Source organism: Danio aesculapii, chromosome 18 (assembly GCF_903798145.1).
Source record: "Danio aesculapii chromosome 18, fDanAes4.1, whole genome shotgun sequence".
NCBI classification, from domain to species: Eukaryota; Metazoa; Chordata; class Actinopteri; order Cypriniformes; family Danionidae; genus Danio; species Danio aesculapii.
Window position 1 is genome coordinate 5,779,511 of NC_079452.1, and position 25,989 is coordinate 5,805,499.

Sequence of the window (25,989 nt, forward strand, 5' to 3'; positions counted from 1 at the left end):
ATTAAATTAAATTGTTCAAAGCATCATTTAAAACCAACCCTGACTAAAAATAATGAAACAACTAATGTAAAAATTCCATAAAATGCTACTATTATAAAACAAAATATTGTTTCTAAGACCAATCCTGAATCCACTGAATGATTGCTGCTGGCACAAACCTTGTTTTATCTCTTGGTTCCGCAGTTCTTGACACAATCCTATTTTCAAACTCTCATTTAACCTCATCGCTTGGTTTTTGTGCTAGTCTGCATTTTCATAGAGAGAGGTTTGTACCTTTCCAACTCATTTAAAATCAATCTGCCAAGTTTCAAGTGTCACAGTAAATGGTCTGAATAGCTATGGTAATATAATATTTCCTCTATACATTCTCCAAACTGCTTTATCTTTGTAAAGTTTCAAGGATACTGGAAACTTTCCCAGGTATAGACAGGAAAACACATAGCTTGGACGAGCAGTCTGTGTGTTATAACATGCTAAGGGCCTGAAAAATATGGTCGCTGTGAGTAGTCAAGGACTGTCCAAGATGTCATATGAAAGACAGGTAAAGGAACTAATCATGTTTTGTTTCACAACAGACTAATGTGCAATCTGTATATCATTCATTCTGCAACATCTCAAAGTTTATGATAACAATGATACATCATTCTTTTCTGACAAACTCATGTGTAAAATAACAATCTAAATACAGTCATGGAAAAAAGTTAAAACATCTGTTTCACGATTAAACTAAATGCCTCAAGCAACAATTTTGAATGTGTTTTATAGAGCTTATTCTGTGAATATTGTTTCGTTTTAAAATTCCAGTTCATGTAGAACCCAAGTTGTGCCTCATGCTTCAGTCCTTTCTTTCATTTCAAGAGTTATTTTATCGTGTGAACATGTGCTTCCTTGCAGCTACTGTATTTCTGAACTGACAATGCTTCCCTTGCATTGCATTTAGCTTTGTTGATTAAAATGGGAGATGTTTTTAACGTGCATCTCTCAATTGCATTGTAATCAGTGTTACATGTTTTAGATGCAACTTCGGTCCATGAGGGCCACTGTCTTACTTCCAAAGAAGCATCCCTAAACAAACACTCTTGCTTCTAACTTTTAATCATTTCTGTGGACTTAAGTTATTCAAGCAGACTTGATTAGGGATTATTTTAGACTGAGAACTACTGGGATTAAATGTGGAAGCAGCACTGTAAAAAACAAATCTGCTAATTAACAGTTTCTGTACACTGTGATTTACAGGTGCTTTCCGTTAATTTATGGTTATTAATTGCACTATGGGACCTGGATCTCTGCTTTGTCGACTTTTATCAGAAAGATTTTTCTTGACAATTTAGTAGTTTGAAACAATATTTTGTGTAAGAAATAATCAGCCCAATCTCATGAGGAAGCATATATTTCATTCATTCATTCATTTCCTTCGGCTTAGTCCATCAGGGCTCGCCACAGCGGAATGAATCATCAACTTATCCAGCCTACATTTTACACTGCTTCCAGCTGCAACCCAGTACTGGGAAACACCCACACACTCTCACATTCACACACATACACTACGGCCAATTTAGCTTATTCAATTCACCTATAGCGCATGTCTTTGGACTGTGGGGGAAACCAAAGTACCCAGAGTAAACCCACGTGAACACAGGCAGAACATGCAAACTCCACATAGATATGCCAATTGGCCCAGCCAGTTGAACCAGTAACCTTCTTGCTGTGAGACGACGGTGGTAACCACTGCGCCACTGTGCTCCCCTGATATTTTTCATATTGTCAGAAAAGTTGCTATTTCATTTATGTTCATATGATTTACTTTGTATGAAAATATATTTTTTAAAAGAGGCATGCCTCCATACCCCAGCCTTAACCCTACGCATCTGAGGATAAGCAGATCATACAAAAATGTACATATGAGATTGTAGAAATTCCAAAAAGATACATATTGACATGCAGTTACATTGGAAATACATTATGTATACAGGCCTTTAGCCAGGGGCTGTTCAGGCTGTTTAAAAGACCCACCCCTCACTGACAAATGACCAGAATTTGTGCCATACATAAGCTCATTTGTCCTATTTTAACTGCTATGCCATCATACATAGTAAAAATAACCCATCGAAAAAGGTTTTAAGACCAAGTGGAATCCTCTTTCGGCTGCTGCCTCAGTGTGACTTCAGCTAATCAGTTTTGACCAATACTAACAATTATTTTTCATGAGTCAAATATCAGCTGTGCAAGAAAAATACAATCTGATGTAAGTGAAGTCATCTTTCGCTACTGTAATGTTTTTAAATAGAGAAAATATGTTATAAGTAAATTTCTATTCTAAATCTTGGACCAAAAAAATTACCAATGAAAAGGTGTGAAGCACCAAAAGCAACCGATATTAAAATTAATTTGAATCCTATTTTGGCTATTGTTGTTGTCCATGAATTTTTTAATGTACTTTTTTTGGTTATGATGACCATCCGACAATTTATTTCAGCTAAAATAATGCTTTAATGTCAGTAAAATGCAGTATTTAAATCTTATAATTAAATGGTATAGAATCAATTCTGAAAAGTAGCTCTTACTTTATTACCAGGCTTTTGGACTGTTGTAACGCCACGCCAGCAGAGGGAGCCCTCGCCCGACTACTGACTCAGCTCCGCTCCCTCTGTGGTTACTTCCTGTTTGTGCAGTATATCAATGAGTGCTCAGGCCATGCTTCCTTGCGAAGTATTGCCAGTTTATCCTGCCTTACCAAGCGTTGTTCCTTAGTGACTTTCATGACTGCTATCCTGTGTATGACCCTGCCTGCCTTGATCACGTACGTTCTCTGTCTTTGCCCTTTTGATCTGTTTTGGACTGATTGTTATAATACTGAACTTCTGCCTGCATATTTACTACGTCTTCTGGATTTGCCCCTTTGCTTGTCGCTTGGATTGGACTGCTTTCTTGTTACCAACTATTTGCCTGTTTATACGTTGATGTCTTTGTCTCTCCCTTTGAATAAACTTCCGCATATGGATTCTCACAAAGCCTCAGCAGCCTCGTTACAACTGTACCATAATTTAAAATACCAACCGACACTTTAGCACTTGTCATATGTAAAAAAAAAAAAAGTTAAATTCTGACTGTTATAAAAGCAAGGTCTCGTAATGCAATTCAAAAGCATAAACAAACTAATTGTTATTATTTAGTTTTAAAGTGCATGTTGTCATTTATTTATTTATTTTTTAATCTTTTTTTCCCTTTATTTCGTCAATAGGTGATGTTTTTTTTTTCTCGCCACTGTTGCCTCTTGCTTGCTATGATCGGGACATGTGGAGCTGCGCATCGATGGATTTGCTCTTCAGTGTTTGAACTTTCAGCAGTTAAATTTAATCCACACTGAACTAAACTAAACTGTTCTTCAACTCTCAAAGTCAATGACTGGGAGGCTTGAATGTTTTATTGAAGGTCTGTTATGTACATTTGAATAACAGTTATGGGTAAAATTGATGATTCTTGTGTTAAACATATTTATTATTATTATTATTATTATTATTATTACATGTTAGACTAATGAGTTAATTTCCAATACCATAGTCGTTGCAGTTGAACAGCTTGAACAGGACGTTTTGCCTTTTTTTTTTTCCTTTCCAGTCAGCATCTTCTCTTATCTCTCAGTGGATCTCTCAGTCCAGTGAGTGAAAACTAGTGGTTCATAAATATTCCTAGTCATTTGGATGAGAACCACCTGGACTGCCCCCAGCTCTCAGCACAATACTGCCAAGCCTGTTCCTCAGATGAGAGCTTCAGTGTGTGAGAGGAGACTTTGTTTTCTCTAAAATTTTTCCAGGGTGCACAAAGACCTCCATGGCTTCCACAAGTATCTGAGATTGCACCATGTAAACAGGTTTCACCAACTCTTTTGGATCCTAGAGCTTACGCTGTTCTCATGATCACTTATCCGATTTTAATTACAACTGCCTGACTAAAGATTTTCTCTTTCTCTTGTTTTCATCCTCTGTATTCTTGAACTATGCAGACAGGTTGATCTACATAATTTATTTTTCTCAATGTCAATGAATTTCCTCTATTCACTCTGCTAAAATGGGCAGATTTGTCCAGACTTAATTGCAATAATGATCAGGACTGGTTTTGAATTTTTTAGCCTTTAGGTCTGCAGCTATTCTGTTCACCTGCAATTGCTTTTGTCAAGTAAAGTGGCTTTTCTGGCGAAGTCATGCTGGGTAATTAACACTAGAACTACACAAGCAGTCATTTTGACCATTTTTGAAATTTTGTAAATTAATAAATGTACTAAAATAAAAAATAAAAACATATAACTATATTTTTGCTATCTGTTTTTGCTGTTTATTAAAATTACAAATCACAAAAGAGTTTTGAGTAATTTGACCTTGAATGTCCATTATGGTCAAATTGACCTCATGCATTTCAGTGTCCGCTACTTTTTCCTTGACATTTGAATTTGCGTGCTTCTGTTGCCTAGCAACTTTCTGCTAAAATAAACATAACCTTATCATAGCAAAAACATAAAATTTTCACTGCAACTTTGCTCTCCTGCTTGCTGGACAGAGTAAGGTGCAACATAAGCTTATTATTATGTAGTCAGAAGTACATATCTTTTAAACCAATGCTATGGAGCGGTATGACACGTTCCTTTTCACGCTTACCAGCTGACGGCTTACCACCGTGGACGACTTTCCCACTGTTACCAGTCTGCCAAGTAACTCGCCATGTACATCGGTGGACTTGACAAGCAGAGAGGAGCTGACCATGACAACAGGGTTTGAGTCTGGCAAAGAATGGTTGTAGAAAGCGGGTAGGACAAAAAAAGAAACTAAAAAAATAAATAAACAAGTAAATAACAGGATGAGAATGTGATAAAATCTGAAAACGTAGTAAAAATCCAGCGAGTGCTTTTCTTTTTGAAACTGTCGGTTGGGTTTAGGGAAGTGGTTGGGCGGGTCGATTGGTGCTTTTGAAAATACTATTGATTTGGTTTAGGGAAGGAGGAAGGTGGGTCAGTTGATCAGTCAGTCAGTCATTCAGTCAGTCAGCCAACAGTGGCCTCTAATGAATTTATGCAAGAACACCAGGCACGAATGGCACTCGCGAGAGAAATTTAAGATGTCAAAAAGCATTCACAGCGGTCTCTAGTGGATTCGTGAAAACAAAAACTGCAATAAAGTGTAACTGCTGGGACATATTTGGCGCTCTCCAGAAATGTACATAGCGGTACGTTTTCAGAATGAGCGTAGGTTAAGGTATGCACCTTTGCGAGCCATCTAGTAACTCATACACATTTATAGGCTATATTACAAAAGAGGTCATATTCCTCAATTTAAGACATGGTTAACTTATCTGACTGAAATATTACACATTGCAAGAGTCTGGTATGGAGTTATTGGTAACTTTGATGTATTATAAAATATATGGCAACCATTCCTTGATCACCTGGATCAATATAGTGCTGATTCTGAGCAGCAGTGTAGTAGAGGTCTGCATTCCCGTGGCTGTACCGCAGAAGTCGCAGGACCCGACCAGATTTCTTACAGCGTGGAAATGAATTTCTGAATAAAACTCGGTAGCGGTCGGTAACTCTTGTGTAATTTGAACGGGAGCGGGCAGTCTAACAATATAGTGCTCCCGAGAGAAAGAGAGAGAGATAGAGTTTTTTGGGAGGCCTGTTTAATCACTGTACACTTTACATTCTTTCTTTTAAGGAAATTAAATTGTTTTAATGTTAGTAAAGGTATTCTAAGGAAGATTTATACCAGTCTGGTTAAAGTATTATCTCCTATAATATGTCTTGCTTATATGGAAATCTTGGAGCTAGAAGCAAGAGGTATAAACTTGCAAAGCTTGTTAACACAGCTAGTAAGATTTTAATAGAGCCCCAGAAGTAGTTTGTGGAACTGTATATAAACCAAACCAGACAGAAAGCTTCACAGATAGTTCAGAACTCCACCCATCCTCTTTATCATGAATTTGAAAAGCTTCCTTCTCGTAGACGATACAGAGTACCCACTGCAAAAAAAAAATGTAAATATATATATTTTTTAAAGAACTCTTTTATACTGTCTGCTATTACCTTGTAAAATAAATGACGGTTGGGTCAAGTAGAAAACGAGATAAGTCAGGCAGCGGGTGAACAAAACTGAATATACAGCAGAAGCAGTTGGGTGCGGAATAAAACCTGGCGGGAGGAGGGAGTGGGACTTAAAATTCAGTTCCACGCAGATCTCTACACTCTCTGAAATAAAGTCATGCAAGCTGTCACTGGGGTGGTACCTTTTCAAAAGGTACACATTTGCACTTAAAGGGTCCATATTGGCACATCAAACGTATACATTAGTACCTAAACATTTTAAGAGGAACACTTTTGTACTTTTTAGGTGCTGATATGTACCCTTGAGGTATTAATATGGACCTTTAAGGTACACATTTGTACCTTTTAAAAAGGTACCACCTCAGTGACAGTTTGCGTACCCTTATTTCTAAAAGAGTGTACAGTGTAGTGCTTAATATGTTAACTGGCCCATTGGCGGATTATTTGTATTTTCATTGAAACCATTTATATGCCCTGATTGGTCATTATTTTCTTTGTATTAGTATGCTTTTTTCATATTTTTTATTGTTGTTGTGTTGTTTGGTAATTATTGAAAAATGTAAAACTTATAACAAACACTTGTTAAAAAAGTTTTTTTTTTAAGGTTAAGAAAAAAATATGACAACAGAAGAGTAAACTTAATTCTAAAATTGCAATAGAAGTTACATATGTAAATATAACTTGGCATAAATTATTATATGAACATGGCCACAAATATGAGTATTTTGGTATCTGCATATGGGTAATATGGGTAACTGCACTTTTTTCTACATGGTTTGGCTGTTTGTCCTCACGAAAACAGAGTATCAGGTGACTGAAACCGTAACTTTCTGAAAACTCCAGCCAGGGTCAAGATTTTCCAAAACACTGGGTACGGTGTGGTTGTGTGGACACTACAACTGGAGTTTTAGCTTCATGATGCCAGCGTGTGATGATGTTTTCTTCTATCTGATTGACCAACAAGGCGTGAATGAGACAAATTCCGTACATTACGCATATTCAGTGTCGTTCAAACCGCAGGATGGTAATACGTTCTTACATTTGCAATCACTTGTATGCAATTTACTCATGAGAATACTTAATTCTCCATTAGGTGTGAACCAAGCATAAAAGTGTGATTATCGCTGCCTGTTGGTTTGGCATGCCCTTGCGTCACATTGCATTTATGCATTTTCATGTGGATGGAGATTTTTTTAAAAATCGAAAGTGTACATGTGGAGATGGCATCAGAATGGCAGCTGTGGTCATTCTAGTAGTTAAAAAAAATTATGGCACTTCCATTGTTAAAATGCTAGGCTGAAAAACTAGCTCACCAGCTTTTTTCAAAATTCAACTTACCAGGGATTTTTTAGTCCCATATTCTCTTTATATCTTTTTCTTCTCTCTTTGTTGTGCGAGTTGTACATTACCAGCACAAATAGTGTTTGAACGTGATGATGATGATTATAATGTAGATGAACATGATAAATGTATGCTCTGGATCAAAATGTCCATATCTAATATCGATACAAATATCGATATTCATTTAATTGTATATTAAACTGTCACATGGATATATTTTTCATATATCGTCACCTTGGAATTATAAGGTTCTATCTGCGTTCTGAATGATTTTGAGATATTGAGCTTCAAAGTTTTTTGCATTCCATAAACAGTATGTGTTTAACATTTGTTTTTTTTAAATAAAAAGTCTTAAATGTAAACAACTTATTAAAAAAACATTCCATAATGTAAATAAGTTTTAACATTCAAAAATGTCAGATAGAACCTTATAATTCTAAGGTGATGATATGCTGGATAATGACACCCAGTCCACAGCTCGCTTTTGTGATGTGCTGCTTTTCAACTAGCATGTGCCTCTTTTGGGGAATAACAATCACTCTGTGGGGTGTCGTGATTGCTACCTTTTTAAAATTCTGATTTGCAAGTTACACTTTCTTTATTTGCTTCTCTTCTCTTCTCTTCTCTTCTCTTCTCTTCTCTTCTCTTCTCTTCTCTTCTCTTCTCTTCTCTTCTCCTCTCTTCTCTTCAGGGCTAGTATTGTTCAGAGGAAGATCATCTCATTCCAGGATGAAGGCTCACTCACGAAGCGCATGTGTGAGAAAGGTGAGTCTTTCATTACTCCCAGCTAGATGGTTTGGCACATTACAAGCAGCTCATCTTTGACATGTTATTTAACAGTGCATTGAGTCTTACTCTCTTTTCCCTCAATTCCGCTTCTCATATGCCTGTTTCAGTTTGAGCTTTGGTTGTTTCACATGCTTGATTGTTACAGCACTTAAATTAAAGTTGCAAAAGGGAGCTTTTGAAAATTTGCCTGTCGGGTTTTGGAGAAATATACATCACTATAAAGGGCATAAGAATAGGATGTGTGTTTGGATATAACATTTTCTGAACATACTTCGTTATTATTGTTCATTTATTTGTTTGCTGGAAATTAGAACTGAATTTAGAAGTAGTTTTAAAACAAATCTTTGCGCTTAACAAATGAAATTTAATATGTAGGCTAATGCATGTCTTCAGTGGAGTGCATACAACACCATTTCCTTATCCACAAAAGTAAAGGAGTAAAGTAAAGGATAAAAGTAAAGTAAAGAGAAATTAAAGAGGCAGAATGGAGGATGCTCACTCTTTATCCTCATGCAGATAGTCTGTTTAACCCTTCTGCTGCTAGTGAAGCGTTCAGTTTTTCCACTTCAAAGTCCACCATGTAAATAGCAAATTCACCATGGCGGGATACAACTGACTCTTAAAAGGAATGGGAGGTGAGACTGTTATTGGTTTAATGCATGGCTATTCAATTGGCGGCCCGCTGGCCGAACCCAGCCCCCGGCACGATTTGTTCAGACCCTCCAAATAGTGTGACCAAGACATCAAAAATCGAAAATAAATTTAGTTCAGTCGAAAAACGTTATAGTTATGAAGTGACGTGTGTCTGCTCAATATAGCACGAACTGCAGTTGAAGGTGTGGGCAGCCGAATGTTTGTAGAAAAAACCTTTTGTACAATGCACTGACATAGTTAATAGGGATGCAATGATTAGCCGATTTCACTATTAACTGCGCTTTATTCATTATGGTTAATTAATCATAAAGGCTTCTCAACGCCGAGTTTCTGTTGCATGGAACCAAACTGCTGCAATTAAATAAAGTTATGCCAACTATGTGCTAGTTTAAAGTTTCAAGCTTAATCCGAGGCTAATAAGCATGCACATTGGATTAACTATAGCAGCCAGCGGGCGCATATTGGGAGCGGTGCACACATGGCTTGCAAGCAGATCGACACAATCACGCCCTCTAGGTGCACACAGTACAAATTATCTCTCGCTGTAGTGGTGAGGGGTGTGCGTGGCTTTCAGTGCAATGTAAACAAAAGAGAGTGAAATGGACTATTGTTTGTTTTTTATTAATATTTTGTGCTGTATTTGATTACCAAGCAGCAATAAACAGCACTTTAAAATATAAGCAGTTTTCTTGTGAAACACACACTTAACTCATTAAGAGAATAAGCACAACACTGTTAGACGATGCGCCAGGCGCAAACTGTATTTTTCCATCCTTAAAATAGCAAAAGTGGATTCGGACACGTCCTTAATGCGTTTGTGCCATGCACTTTAGACTTTAAGAACAATAATGCTGCAAAGACGCAACATAGAGCCTGACTCAACAGAATAGCCCAGAGTTATAATCCAAATATCACAAACAAAATGAGTGTGAATAGAAAAATATAAAACATACAAATAAGTAGTCCTGGTGAAAAGATGAAACAAACTATAACTAGCCACTGCTCCCTTTCACTGATCGAGAATAAATGTTGTCCCATCAAGCACAGAACATTCATTCATTTTCTTGTCGGCTTAGTCCCTTTATTAATCCGGGGTCGCTACAGCGGAGTGAACCACCAACTTATCCAGCACGTTTTTACGCAGCGGATGCCCTTCCAGGCGCAACCCATCTCTGGGAAACATCCACACACACTCATTCACGCTCACACACAATGGACAGTTTAGCCTACCCAATTCACCTGTACCGCATGTCTTTAGACTGTGGGGGAAACTGGAGCACCCAGAGGAAACCCACATAAATGCAGGGAGAACATGCAAACTCCACACAGAAATGCCAACTTACCCAACTGAAGCTTGAACCAGCGACCTTCTTGTTGTGAGGCGACAGCACTACCTACTACGCCTCTGCGTCGCCTAGCACAGAACATAAAACGATAAATAAATAAATAAACATAGTCACAGCCACCAAATATCTCCAACACACATCCACTGCAGAAGTGAGAGTATGTGCGGTAAATAAACAAACTTCAAGCATCCAGAAAAGTCAGAATAATGTCAAAAGACATCTTTGATATATTGATACATCATATGCTTCATATGATGTAATGACTTATTGATTGTCATACTTATTGATTGTCATATGAAAACATATTGATTTCTCTGCCAACTTTGACAACTTTTCTCATTATAAGAAGATGGTATTTGCGAAGTAGCTCAAGGAAATACTAATAATTAATCATAAGTCATAATTATAATATTTAGATGAGCTATATGCTTTTACTTGACGTAATGGGTCGTATGAAATACTTGTTAAAAATATAAAACTACACAGAGCATGTAGCAAAATCAACATGATTAGGAACCTCAGTTATAAGCAAGTAATGAACAACTTCAAGTGTGATACAAATAAGGTTATATTAACTACACTAAACACTTAAACTAATCTAACAATCACACACACATTTATTTGGTATAGAAAAAGACAGTAAAGAGTGAAGAATAAAAGCATGAATTTATTGCAGTATTTGATATTCAGCAGATTTTCAGCCTGAAGGAAACGTCAGTTTCATAATTCAAGCACCTTTGCAAAAAGGTTTAGACGATACTTAATGTATCTGTTACTGAGACTAAGTTTGATACCTCTTACTGTTTGAAAAGAGTGCTGATGCAGTTCGTTGAGGCTTCAGTTGATCTTTGCTGAAATTGGTTGATGAGAGAACCAGTTTGCGTCCGAGGATCTTTGATGGATGGAAAGACAAGGTGTGGTTGCAGAAGACCAAAGAGCTTAGAATCACCAAGAGGCAACACTCAATAGAATGTTCCATTGCAACAGCAGCGCCCAGCGATTCCGCCATTCTGGAGTGAAAGCGATCAGCCGTCCATTTGATCTTATTGCTGTCGCAATGGCAAACAGCTGCTTTGTTTTTATTTATTCATTTAAAAAGTGAATCAAAGCTGAAATACAACCTGAGAAACGACAATACAACACTTAAAATCATAGACTGGTCATCTTCAGTACTTTTAATAGTTTATTTTACATTTTATTTTTCTTAAAACTGTCACGTTTATGTGAAATTACTTTAAATTACTTTAATTTAATAGTTTACGCACTGGCATAATACATATTAATACTGACATGTTAAATTAAATTAACATGACTTTCAAAATTGGATGCTGATAGCAGATTAACAGTATTTTTTGTTGGAGGATTATATTATACTCCATTTTTGCAGTGTTGTCTGTTAAAAAAAAGACTGATACATTTTTTATTTAAAAAGCGACTTTATTATTTTTTTATTTTATATATATTTTTATTCATGATTTTTAATGCTGTCATTAAAAATCATGAAGTCCATACACACTACCAGATAATGTAGTTATTGTTGTTGTTTTTGTTGTGCATAATAATTTTTGCTTCACCCTAATTTGAGTAAAACAACAACAACAACAAAAAAATTGTAATTAAGTTATTTTGTTAACCTTACTTTTATGTTATATGTGAAACAGATATTTTAGATGTCAGATGTATTAAACCTACTCTTGTCAACATTTTGGAAATTGTCTGTTTTCATTGGGATACTGTTTAAAAATGTTACTTTTCAAAGGGGATGTACTCATTTTAACTCATATTTAACTCAATATTTTAATTCATTCTGTCTATTGTTAGTCATCCGTGCTGTTGTCCTATTGGAATTTTAATTCCAAAATAGCGGCATCTTGTGGCTGTTTCCCAAATAACAACAGAGTGTCGCCTCTTAGTGATTCTATGCTCTTTGAGAAGGCTTGGGTCTACATCTTCTCCTGTGATTTCTGGTTGCTAGATTGGTGTTGTACCACCATTTGGAGCTGAGGTGACCAATAACAAAGTTACCTTCCCAAGAAAACTTTTACGATTCTTTGTTCCTAAGCTTGGTAATTCCTAAGCTTGGTAATTTGCATATGCATTCTGGTTGACTGCTGATGAAGAATGTTTAACGTTTCTTAAAATTTTAATATGTTGCATACATATTAACATAAAAATTGTAAACGATTGTTCAGTAAACCAACTTAGCTCTGCAAGGACATCAAACATGGACCATCTATGATTTTGTTTAACTGCAGTAGTGTCAATTATTAATTCCAGTAGTATTATAACAGAAGATTAATACATGCGTTTGAGACTTGTTGCAAACACCTGATTACACATAGAGAGGGAATAAAGGTTCACATTAAAAATTGCATAAATATTACGTTGGGTTTTTATACAGTAGAAGCATGGCCATGTCTCTGTACAACAGAGCATATTCCTTTCTGTTTTGTAAAAACCTTTGGAATTGCTCTTGCTGGATGGGGGAAGTTAATTATTTGTTAAATAAAGCATAATGATTTTGTGTCTGATCGGCCACATTTGTTACATATTCCTTTAAAACAATATACTATACTTTCCTCATAATAACAAGATACTTCATTAAAGCTACATAATTATCTTAAAGCTTAAATTGTTATTTTTTTTCTTATAATGATGATATTTTGTTACAAAAAAAAATAAAAATTCTCGTTCTGGGGAAGAATGCTATTTCCTATCTATCCACTTGACTCTTTCATATGTACAGTATAGTGCTGATGTATTGTTCCCATACTGATAATGATTGTGTGGACATGACAATGTTTGGATCAAGTACAAAAGATCTCATTTTAATGATAAATTGTTCATTTTAACAAGAAAATTGTATCGTTTTAACAATATAATTGTTGTTTAATTAGAAAAATATGTTGTTTTATTTAGATAATTTATCATCTTGTTATTATGAAAAAAATATTTTTTAACAAGGAATGATTTTATGACTACAGCATAATGAGTGGAAAAAATATGTGTGTGACAGCAATTTCAGATTTTATAGACACAATTTATAAAGATATTCAGTTGATGGATAGAAATATACAATCCTAAATAACAGAGAATAAGGAATAAATAATTCAGATTATTCATGTGTCCTCTCTTGTCCTTTAGAATCGCTATATGGAGAAACCACAGACAAACCCCTGCTGGACTGCTGCGCCTGTGGAACTGCCAAATACAGAGTCACCTTCTATGGCAACTGGTCAGAGAAATTGCACCCAAAAGACTACCCAAGTAAGCCACTGTGTCCTCAATGACATGTGAAGTGTGTAATTTTTATTTTCACTGTTAAAATACTTTTTTCCTATACCAGTTTATTGTGCAGAGACAACAAAAACTAAGCCATAGTGCAGTACAATCCAATTGTGCAAGTTTTAAATTAGGTTTTCTAGTACTCTTCTAAACAGAGATGCAGAGTCTTTGCCTAGTGCATGTTAATGAAACAGGCAAGTAAATTTACTTACTATAGCACGGGCTTGTGGCTAATTACGGCTCCATTTACACTGATATGTTTTAGTTTTATAATGGTATTTTAGAACGAAAATGATCATATCCACACTGGCAATTCACCTAGCGTTTCTGAACAGATCTCCGTCCAAACTATACCACTGAAAACGCAGATCATGTGACCAAACTTACACTCTGGCATGCGCTGCAGTGTGCGGACGTCTGAGCCCCATGCAGTTAGCAAGTGCTTTGAGCACAGCTCCCCAGGTGAGAGCACCGCATGTCAGACAGTTCATCAAGGAAAGTTTGAACTTACAAAGAAAAGATGCAAGTCTGAACTTTGTGCACTTAATATTGAGAAAAAGCCACAATCAGGTGTCTGCAGCCATGCCTCCGTTTTTCCCATCCACAGTGACACAGAGCAGTAGTGAGTAGTGAGGATGAAAGGCGTAACCAAAGCAAAACTTAAGCGTTTAAAAAATAAAATGTATTAGTGTAAACGAGGCCTAAGAAAGCAGAGGATTATATAGCTTTCATAAAGATAAACTCTGAAAAACACGACAACCCCACACTGAGTCTGCCTCACAGAGGTTTGCGTGCTTGATCTGTAATAAACTGACAATTAAATGGACAATAGCATCCGTTTTGCACCAGACACATTCTTACAATCAGCACACAGCATTTATGAAGTGTACTTCACACAGGTGAAATGGGCTTGATAAACCACCTGTTGAATCACTCTCTCTGTATATACAGTATATATATATATATATATATATATATATATATATATATATATATATATATATATATATATATATATATATATATATATATATATAAACACTTTCCCTTGCTCTAGCACCTAATTCTCTAAACACTAGCAGTTCCTTCGTATAATTAGCAGTTCTTTTGTGATTTGCTTGTACTTGCTGAATGCCTCCTTAGTTGTAAGTCACTTTCGACAAAAGCATCTGCTAAATCAGTAAATGTAAATGTAAATTATGCAAGTAGCAAACCACGGACAGAGCGCTTTACAAAAAGTATTTACTCTTTGTAAATTCACTGTTTACTCATGTTCAAGTTGTCGAGAATTTAAATACAAAAAAAAAAATCATTAAAGTGAGCAATAGAGTGAGCATACAAACAAAAGAGTCCATCGGTGTCCTAGCCATTGTGTGGTGTTGGTTCTATTTATCTGGGTTATGAACAACTTAATGGGCTATTCACACAGAATGTGTTTTTTTTCATACCAATGTGCTACCTTCCCATTGTTTTCCTATGAACACACACTTGACAGGTGTGCGTGACAGTTATGCTCATGTCTTTGGCTTTTTTTTGCAACAATTCCAAGCAATGCTTAATTTGTGAATTGCGAGGTCGGGGAACAGATCAGGGTAACGGATGCGGTATGGTACCTGAGGATGTTGAGGTGTCGCGCGCAAAAGTGTGGCGCAAAATGGGGGTTTTGGGGTGGGTTAGGGGGGTTTGGTGTGGTGGATGGCGAAGAGGTGTCGCGGACGAAAGTGAAAGTGAACAGTAGATGAGGGAGAAGGGCGGTTGAGAAGGGGAATCGTCAAAATCAGGTGGTGAATCAGATTTCAGAGGTGCCGGATCCAGTTCCAGCACAAATTAAGCCTTGCTTCCAAGACAAGCACCCTATTTTTTTTTTTTTAAGATGTCAAGTTAAAATAAGTTCAACGTTTACACGCAGAGTTGTTCGTCAGTTTCAATTCCAAAGCAGTTGACCAATGAGAAGAACTTGTATACTCATAATAAATAGGAAAAGCAATCAATGAGGATTGAAACTGAAACCTGGTTTTAAACCAAAACAATTGATTAGTATGGTGTAGGGCTTCCTTTTGTGTCAAATACAACATCAATTCATATTGGAAAAGATGGATACAAGTACTGCGTAGTGGCCAGAGGAGTTTTGCAACATTCCTCTTGCAGAATAGTGGTCAGGTGGAGGAAAATATTTCCTTACTCGTTCTTCCAAAATACCCAAAAGTTTCTCAATAATATTTGTATCTGTTGACCGTGAGATGTTCAATTTCACTTTCATGTTCATCAAACCACATTGTCACCAGTCTTGCTGTCTGTTCGCCTTCAAGATGCAATGTTTGAACCATAGGCTAAACATGGTCTTCCAGAATGGTTCGATAGTCCTTGGCAGTGATATGCCCATCTAGCACAATATTAGGCCTAGGGAATGCAAAGATATTGCAGCCCAAACCATCACTGATCCACCCCCATGCTTGTGGTGTGCTTCGTTGGGGCTTCTTCACACTGTTACTCTCCCGGATGTGGGAAAGACAGTGAAGCTGGACTGATTAGAGAATAATACATGTTTCACATTGTCCATAGCCCAAGATTGTCACTGTTGGGACCATTAAAACCAACATGACCGAATGTTTGTCTATAGCTGCTCCGAAATGCATATTGACCCTGTGGAGTTCCCAATGAAGAGTTTTAGTGGAAAAAGGAGAATTGAGGTGCACGTTTAATCTTCCAATAAGTGTGGGCAGCTGTGGTTTTATGTTTTTTTTTTTGATACAATCTAAGTTTAGCACCCAGACATCCTTTTTAGACAGCCACCTCTAGCATTTACTGTTACTTCTGTTGGATGTGATTCGTCCTTGGTGGTATGCTGAAATTACTCTGGATGAAATTACGCTGACTACTGTGGCTCTTAACGCATCACAAAGTCTTTCTGTCTTGGTCACAGATGTGCCAGTGAGATGCGCATCAACAATTTGTCATCTTTTTAACTATAATACGGTAATGACAACTCTGAGGAATGTGGATCCATTTGCGAGCTTTTATTAAAACACAGCAAGGCAACACAGAGAGTAGAATAGCCAAGGACAAACAGCATAAACTCAGGAACAGGGAGACAGGCTTTGGTCACGGCAGGCAGCTTACAGTCAGGAATGATGGTACAGCCGTTGGTCAGGGCAGGTAGCAAACAAACAGTAAACGGGCAGGCAGGCAGGCGGTCGGTCAGTCGGTCGGTAACAGAGAGGCAATCAGGTGTAGGAAATGCTCAGAAATGTTTGGCAGCAAAACAATACTTCACACTGAGTGCTTGAACTGAGCTGGTATTTAAACACCATGCTAATAGAAATCGGGTTCAGCATAATCAGTGCCATCAGGCAAGTGGTTAATATTCAGGAGATGAGGACCTCTGGTGATTGGTGAGGGGATATACTGGGACCGAACCGGTGACAAATATGCAGTGGAACAAATACTCCAATTACTGTTATTGCGTAGTTTTTCTCAGGAATTGTAATTTACTAAGTAGTTTTAAAAATGTGTACTTTAACTTTCCCTTGAGCACATATTTAGTGCTGTATCAGTACTTTTAATGAATAAAGGAGGGAAGGACAGAACAAACAAACAGTGGAAGGAAGGAAGGAACAAACGAACGATTATAGGAAGATCACTAAATGCACTACAGAATGTTACATTTACACATCCCTGCACAAACTGCATATAAACGCATCAACTTTTCACAGTGTAATACTCACTACTCACAACTCTTGAGTACTTTTAAATAGACTACTTTTTATTCAAACTTTGACTAATATTTACAACAGATACTTTTACTCTACTTGCACTACATTTTTGGACAAGTAATGGTACTTTTACTTGAGTATAATTTTTCAGTACTCTTTCCACAACTGATAATATGTCACCCATAATATTGTGTGCATTGCAATGTTTTAAGCAACCAACCTTTGTTTTAGATGCAAATGCACATTTGTGTGAATGACCCCTAAGACTTTAAAGTTATTTTGTTGAACTCATATACAAAGCAAGATATGATCTCACATCAGCAAGCAACTACCTATAGCAACAGAACCCCCTACTAAATGCATAAAATGTCCTCAGCAAACACTGCAAGCAGTCTCTGGTCCCTCAAAAGCATCTTACCATTATGGCAACAAGTTGTGCTCTATGCTCTCTATGCTCTTTGTACTCACAGTACATCTGTTGGATTGTTGTATATTTTAGAACAACATCAGTTTGTATATAAAATATTAAATAATTTCCTCATTATTTTCACTTAGTGCATGTCCTCTCCTCTTGTCTTTGGTAGTTGGTGTGTATACCCTTGAGAGTGTCTCATTGGGAGTAAATTAAGCCTGGGGATTAGAGTCACTCTCCACTTGAGCTTCAGCAGCTCAGATCAATACTCTGATTAGAATGTACTCTGGGAGCTAGATGAACCTGATAAAGAAAGTGTGGTGCCCTAATTTATGGGCTTAGGAAACAGTGAAAGACATACGGGTAAACAGATACACATGCTTACAGTACCGCAGATAAACATATCATTCCTGGAGACCAAGCATGTGAAAACATTCCCATGTGCTGATACATTTACATGTGCTCTCATTTTGATGGTAGATATTTATTTATACATTGATAAGCAAAGTGACTTTAATTAACCATATTCAAAAGCAGATATTGAAATTTAATTCCATGCCACTAATAGATCAATGGAAGCACATCAAAGTACAAACACATTTTTTTTTTGACTTTTCTTTGCAGTGATGCACGGATTGGGTTGGGAAAGATACACATGCCAGGGTTTCAGTGACCTGCTTATCAGCACATATTTAGTAAAGTTTTACCATTTAAATGTTTTTAATACTGTAAATATATGTTTAGGAGAAACAAAAAATAGGTTACTATTTATGTTATTTTCCACAGTTTGCTTCTTTATCGTTGGGATTAGACTTGCTGATCTTGTTGGTGTTACTTGTGTTACAGTGTGTTCATCTGTACATTGATTGCATTACATGCCCACTGCATCCTCCACTTTGCTGCCCACTGTTATTTTGCTTTTCTTTTTTATGTATATTATTGAAAACCCTTTGTTGAGTTAGATAATGGATCTCACCTCACATAACTTGCAGCACATATTTCAACAGATTTGGTGAACAACATATTTCAACATATAACTTGTTTAAAAATGTACTGTCAGAATTTGCACAATTGTGATAAAAAAAAATAAAATAAAAAAAATAAATAAATTATAATAAAAAAAATAAATAAATAAAATAAAATAAAATAAATTAATCAAACAGAGCATACATTCTGATGTATATTCATCTCCTTTTTGTTCAATTATTTACTAGTATGAGCCAAAAAAAATAATTATATTGAGGGAAAGTCCATTTATTTTAATAATTTGTTTCAAAAAGTGAAACTTGTATGTTATATTAGTTCCCTATACACAAAGTGACATATTTCAAACCTTCATTGGTTTCAGTTTTATTGATTATGGATTCAAGATGAAAAAATCCCAAATCCAGTATTTGACAAAATTAGAATACCATGACAAAGTTGGCTCCCTGTGTCTTAATCTAGTCTGCAAAGCCTTGAGATTGTATCAGTCTGGCTTGGGAGGCTTCAGAATCATGGGGAAGACGTCTGACTTGTCTGTTGCCCGGTGGTCCCAAGTTCTCTTTTTAGATGAAAGCAAATTTTGTATTTCATTTGGAAATCAAGATCCCAGAGTCTGGAGAAAGAGCAGAGAGACACAAAAGTCAAGCTGCTTAATGTCCTTGTGTGGGGTTTCCAATCAGTGATGGTTTGCAGAGCCATGTCATATGCTGGTGTGGGTCCATTGCCTTTTATCAAATCCAAATTCAACGCAGCTTTATACTAGGATGTTTAGAGCACTTCCTGCTGCTGACAAGCTTTATGGAGATGATGGATTTATTTTCCAGCAGGACTTGGCACCTGCACACAGTGCCAAAGCTACCAGTACCTGGTTTAAGAACCATGGTATCCCTATTCTTATTTGGCCAGGAAACTGACTGAAAACACCCCGTTAAACCACATTGAAAATCTATTGGCTATTGTCTAGAGGAAGATGGGGGAACAGAGACCATGAAATGCAGACGAGCTGAAGGCTGATATCAAAGCAGTTTGGGCTACCATAACACCTCAACTGTCAAAGGCTGATTGCCTCCATGCCAAGCTGTCTTAATGCTGTAATTAGTGCAAAGGGAGGCCCAACAAGGACATAATACAATACATGAACACATTTTTAAGTAGCCCAACATGTGTTTGAGATCCTTTTTTATTGCTCACATGAAATAAATTTGGGATTTTTTTAATGATTATGGATCTTTAATCCATAATCATTCAATAGAAACAAATAAAGGCTTGAAACGTTTTACTTTGTGTGTAGTGAACTAACATAACACACAAGTTTCACTTTTTGAAACAAATTATTAAAATAAATGAACTTTCCCTTATATATTCAAATTTTTCGGCACATACCTGTATTTTTTTTTTTGAGAAGACCACTGAATTTGAGATTAGGAAACACTTTCTGTTTGGGAAAGTTCTTCTAAAGCCTGGAACTAATGCTTTTATATCAAAATGTTGTGATGGAAATCATTTAATCTCTTAGTGTTGATTTTTGATTAAGGAAAGGTGTGTTACAGAGACACACATACATAGACATTATTGCAGCAAATATTAGTGATATTTAACATGCATGTATTTTGCTGGTGAAATACATTTTTTGAATGCTGTTGAAAAAGTAATTTGTTCATCGTTTTACACCCCAAAGTCCCATCAATGTTGAGAGGCTGGAAAGTTATATCACCTCATTGTAGGTTTCATAACAGTTGTTGTTATATTCATAGAATGAAACTTTTGCTGATTGTATTATACTGTAGTTTAATAGACTTTAATACTGTACTGTAGTTTAATAGACTTAGACTTTTACACACCTGAAACTTGTCTATAGCGCTTGTTCACTGCTGCTCTTATAGTTGTGTTCTTATAGTAGTAGTTATAATTGCTTCCTTGTCCTCATTTGTAAGTCGCTTTGGATAAAAGCGTCTGCTAAATGACTAAATGTAAATGTAAATGTAATAGATTCCTCTAATTCACCCAAAGCAAACTCTATATAGAAATATCAAATATAGTTTAAAATAAGTATGAATCCATAATGTACTTGATATTACTCTTGTCTGAGATACACTGACTTGGCTGCATGACTGATTTTAGAGATTTATCTATAATACCATTTTATCCCTGGTTCACTTGCAGCAAATAAAATAAGTGATTGTGTCTGTCAAATATTTGTTTTATTATTGGAAAGCATTCGACATTCCTTTTGAAGCCATTATACTGTATGTGTCTTTCTGGATGAGGTATTTGGATTTAGACACATATGCAACACCTAACTTTAGGTGGAGTGCACATCAATGGCCTAATGGACAAATAAAAAAAAAAAAAAAAAAAATTAAATTAAATTAAATAAGACATTGCTTTTAATGTTTCTGTTTCGTTTACCTCGTTGTCTTTACACTCTTGATGAAATGTCAGTTTCAAAACAGTTGACCAATCAGAATAATTTGTATACTCGTAATAAACAGAGAAAGCAAGCAATTTTGTATTATTCCTGTTGTAGCATACAGGATTTGGACAATGATACTGAAACACCTGGTTCACACTAATTCATTAGGGCTTTCTTTTACGGCCTGTATAGCATCAATTCATTTTGGGAATGACAGATACAAGTCCTGCACATCAACCAGAGGGATTTTGAACCATTCTTTGTGCAGAATAGTGGTCAGGTGGAAGAATGTTCCCTTACTCATTCCTCCAAAACACTCCAAAGTTGCTCAATAATATTTAGGTCTGTTCACTGTGCAGGTTCAACTTCACTTTCATGTTCATCAAACCACTCTGTCACCAGTCTTGCTGTGTGTCAGCCTTCAAGATGCAATGTTTGAACCATAGGCTACACATGGTCTTCCAAAATAGTTTGGTAGTCCTTGGCAGTGACGTGCCCATCTAGCACAAGTAATCGGCCTAGGGAATGCCAAGATCTTGCAGCCCAAACCATCACTGATATACCCCCATGCTTCACTCTGGGCATGCAACAGTCTGGGTGGTACGCTTTTTTGGGGCTTCTCCACACGGTAACTTTTCTGGATGTGGGAAAGACAGTAAAGCCGGACTTACTAGAGAATAATACATGCATCACATTGTACACAGCCCAAGATTTTTGCTACTGGCACCATTGAATCCAATGTGACCAAAGGTTTGAAATAAAATAAAAACAATAACAATATAAATTGAATTTACTCTTGAGGAAATCATCCGATCAATGAGTAACAGTGTCTTTGCATATAAAGCTGGGATTATAAAAAAGCGAAAAGTATTTTAGCAACACAAACATTGCACATATCACTTTCAGAACAACTCTTATCTTATAAGTCCAGCAGATCAAGGAAAATACATAAACATATTTGAAGCAGACAGGGAAGAAGAAAAAATGGAGAGATACTATGTTTGGCAGGACATATGAAAGTAAGCACTGAAACATCAGAGCGCATCACTGAGATTTGATACAAGTCTGACGGATTCAGCGGATTAGCGGCACAGGGGATGTGGTAAGCAGTTCTTCACAGAGCCAGTGTGAACACTTTGCCATGCCTGTGGAATAGCTTAAATTGGTGAGTAGAAATTAGATTGAGGGCTTTAAAGGCCTGGACTGGGAGATCTGGAACTTAATACCTCAGAGCAGAGATTTTCCTACAAGGTGACTTTATTGTTAGAGCAGGACATTATAAAGTTGAAATAGAAGTGCAAAGTAATTTCATAACTTTTTAAACATATAGAATGTGTCAATTTGAAAGTCTTTTCGGTGGTCCTGCCTGCCAGAACTTCTGCGTAATGTAGCCACATAATCTAATACAACATTTACATTAAGTGCAGAATTTGTTTGTGGTGAGGTTGATATTGCCATTCAAGGGCTGGCTAAGGGGACAAATTGAGGACATACTCTCCCTCTTGCTCTCTCTCTCTCACTCACTCACTCAAAAAAAAAAAAAAGAGCCCTGGGTAAATCTATTTCAGTGTTTTTTTTTGGCCAGCCCCTCTGGGAGAACCCAATTTTGTGGGAGGGAAACCATTTATATGACATTTCTGGAAGCCATCCTGGAATAGCCGTACATGGCACACTTTTAATAATGTCAGTGTTTTCGTCTGCCATGATATTATAATGTTTTTGACTTGTCAATATAAGCAATCAATTGTGCTGGGTTGGATTACTCTCAATCCAGGCTCATTGGAAATATGTGACTGCAAAAAATAACCTTGTTAATATGTCAAATAAATTGATGATTTAAGAAGATACAGACTATAAACGTCTCATTAGTCTCATTATTTTAAAACTAGCTTGCTAATTGATTTTTAAACAGGTTGTTTTGCTTTTTGTTTGTCTGAAAATGTCTTTAGTCATTTAGATTCATTAGTCATTATATATTCTGTGTTGAAATGAGCCAAAGCATTTAGATTTAAAAACAAGATTATTGTATTGTTAAATCAGGATCACACATAATGTAATGTGAAGTGGACGCTGACAAGGGAGGTGCGGATCCAAATGCAGGTTTATTGAGGATGGTCAGCCAAGAAACGGTCAACACAGGGGCAAACAGGTGTATACAAGCAAATCTAGATTTGTAGTCAAAATAACAGGTGAGTGATCAGAACCAGACAACATAAACAAACAAACAAGGCGAGGGTCAAAAGCACGGCAAAGAAAGGCAAAGGAAAACACGTCGTAATGTTCACAGTGACAGTATAACAAAACTCAGCCCAGATGTGTGTGCTGTATTTAAAGTCCTAGTAATCAGTCTTTGACAATTCTCCGGCTGTGTGTTTGCAATCAGTCAGGATCAAGAACCGGTGTGAGTTTGTGTGGTGCATGACCGGAACTTGCAGTCCATATAATGGTAGATTTGTAGTTCTATGCAATCTGTGTGTTTACCAGCAATCTGTTAGGATTAGATCACTGGTGATTGTGACATGGATGCATATTGTCCACATTTTATTCAAATTAAGACTTGACAGGATGATTACTTGTTTTTTCTTAAAATACTGAAGCCTACTGCGAAAAATAAATAATTAAATAAAAAACTGAATGTATTATGAACCTATAGAACAAACATACAGTATGTGTCATTGAGCCTTTTATTTTTAGGGGAAACTTAAAACAAGTCATTACTGCTAAAATAAAGACTTAAAATACAAGGCTGATCTTAAAGTATGTCTCTGAATGCATTTAAGCTAAATTTGCAGATAAATAACACACTATAAAATATAAAAATATAAAATATAAAATATTAAGGTAACTCAAACCATTTGAGGAAACCGATTGCTACAAACCATTTGAGTTCAAAAATTAATCTACATTATATGAGTAATGAGTAGACCCACACGGAATCGTCGCGTGCAGAATTCTGCAGATTTACCATCATTGATTCTGTTTATTTACTTGTGTAAATGTGTGAAAATTTATATTTATTCAGTTTTTTTATTAATTTCAATAATATTATTGACTAATATGAAAATATTTATATGATTTATTTACAATACATTATGTAGAGTAATAATTTCTGTCTTTAAGTAGATATATTATGAGAGACTTGCTTTGTTTATCAAATAAAGTGGATCTAATTTGATTTGCATTGTACACATTAAATACAAGTTAAAAAGGTATTACTTTTTATTTCATATATTAAGGTTTTAGTTATAATACTCTCAAAATCCTTACGCATAAATCCGCAGATTTTTAATCTCTGAGATTAGATTAGATTTTTAAATTCTGCACAGAAATAGCAAAAAAATATCCGCAGATTCCATCTGGCCCTAGTAATGAGTTAGTTAAGTGATTAAGATTGAGCATTAATGATGAACACCTGCTGTTAACAAGCAGAATTAAGCTACGGTCACACTGGGCTTTGTGTGTGCGAAATTCTGTCGTACGGTGCTGCGAAAAGGGGCAGGATTAAACAAGATAATTAGACATTTAAAAAAGCCAATGATTGCTCAATATTTTAAATTTCTGTCCAGAGAGGTTGTGTTTTAATCCTCAATTGGTCTCACGCAGTTAAGTGATGCGATTTCGCAGGTCAGAGTTCACCAAGCTTGAACTTTGCATCGCAGCGAGCTGCGAAACTTAACGCATGACCCTGCATTGTGCTATTTATTAAAGCATCTGCCAAATGCATAAATAATTGTTCACGTTTCAGTAATTATCAAGAACACATGGCAACTGTTTATTTAGTAAATAAAGAATTTCACCATGTATTTTCACAGGGAGAGCCAATCACTGGTCAGCCCTCATTGGAGCTTCCCATTCGAAGAACTATATATTGTGGGAGTATGGAGGTTATGCTAGTGAAGGGGTGAAGCAGGTTGCTGAACTGGGCTCACCTGTCAAGATGGAGGAGGAGATCCGTCAGAAGGTAAGGGTGCAGAGTTTTTGAATGCTTAAAGCTGGTAATTTATTAAGTCACCAAACGCTTACATCAGTTATGATGTATCTGCTATTCAGCTGTGGTTTTTTTAAGGTGTATACAGGATTGTTGCTGGACCCTTTTTATAGCTAGGATATGCAGGGCACTGGTTGTTGAAGGGGTACAGATTGTTGGCTCTGGCTGTGGCTGACATCATAGAGGTCTCTAGTATCATCTCTAGCTTTCTCCTGAAAATGTCTGACCATGTTCTTGGATTTTCTCTGATAAATATAATTAAAATATATGATTACACTTATGGTACATTTTAAGATGACCTAGGTACAGTTCAAATATTAATTTAACTAATGAGTAATATTAATTAATTCAATGCACTTATATTGTTGGGGTTAGAATGTGAGTTAGGTTTAGGGATAGTTTCATGTAATTAGGCATAATTCAGTGTAATTACTATAGTAAGTGCGTGGAACATGTGTACATTACCTTAAATTAAATTGTTACCAGAGATATTTGGCTGAGTGTGTTTTACGTGTGCATCTTGTGTGTGCCTTTATTCAATTAATTAATTCAAAACCCCTGATTCATTTAGAAGCTAAGCAAATTGCTTGATGAAAGGATTATCAATGGGTCAAATTATTTCTTTTTTAAATATTTATTATTGTTTAAAAAAAAATCTGATTTGTTTTCTTTTGTTTCTATTGTTTTCTTGAGTAATATTATTATAACTCATTATGAATTGTTGGTTAATTCTAACTGAATTCTTCATTACTGTTTTTTGAGTCAAAGCTTTTGGACTGTCTTGATTTTATTATATATGTTTTTTTGTACTCCCATGCCCAAAATGGCAGTTTGAATTCCATTTAGAGCAGGACGAGTAGAACTGGAGGGGTACATTTGTCTCATGATCCGTAAGGGAGTCATTTTTAGAGGAGTGTGTGTAACATAGGTAAACTAGCGACAAATGTTATATAATGTACTTTTTTAGCATTCT

At 36.1% G+C, this 25,989-nt stretch overlaps 1 protein-coding gene across 1 annotated transcript in view; it reads left to right on the forward strand.

Moving 5' to 3' along the window:
• Nucleotides 1-25,989, forward strand: part of spon1a (spondin 1a) — a 281,369-nt gene that overhangs the window by 48,640 nt on the left and 206,740 nt on the right. The window contains exons 4-6 of the mRNA XM_056478067.1: nucleotides 8,124-8,197; nucleotides 13,366-13,488; nucleotides 24,841-24,989. Of these exons, the coding sequence (XP_056334042.1) occupies nucleotides 8,124-8,197; nucleotides 13,366-13,488; nucleotides 24,841-24,989 (346 nt within the window). The remainder of the gene's footprint in view (nucleotides 1-8,123; nucleotides 8,198-13,365; nucleotides 13,489-24,840; nucleotides 24,990-25,989) is intronic.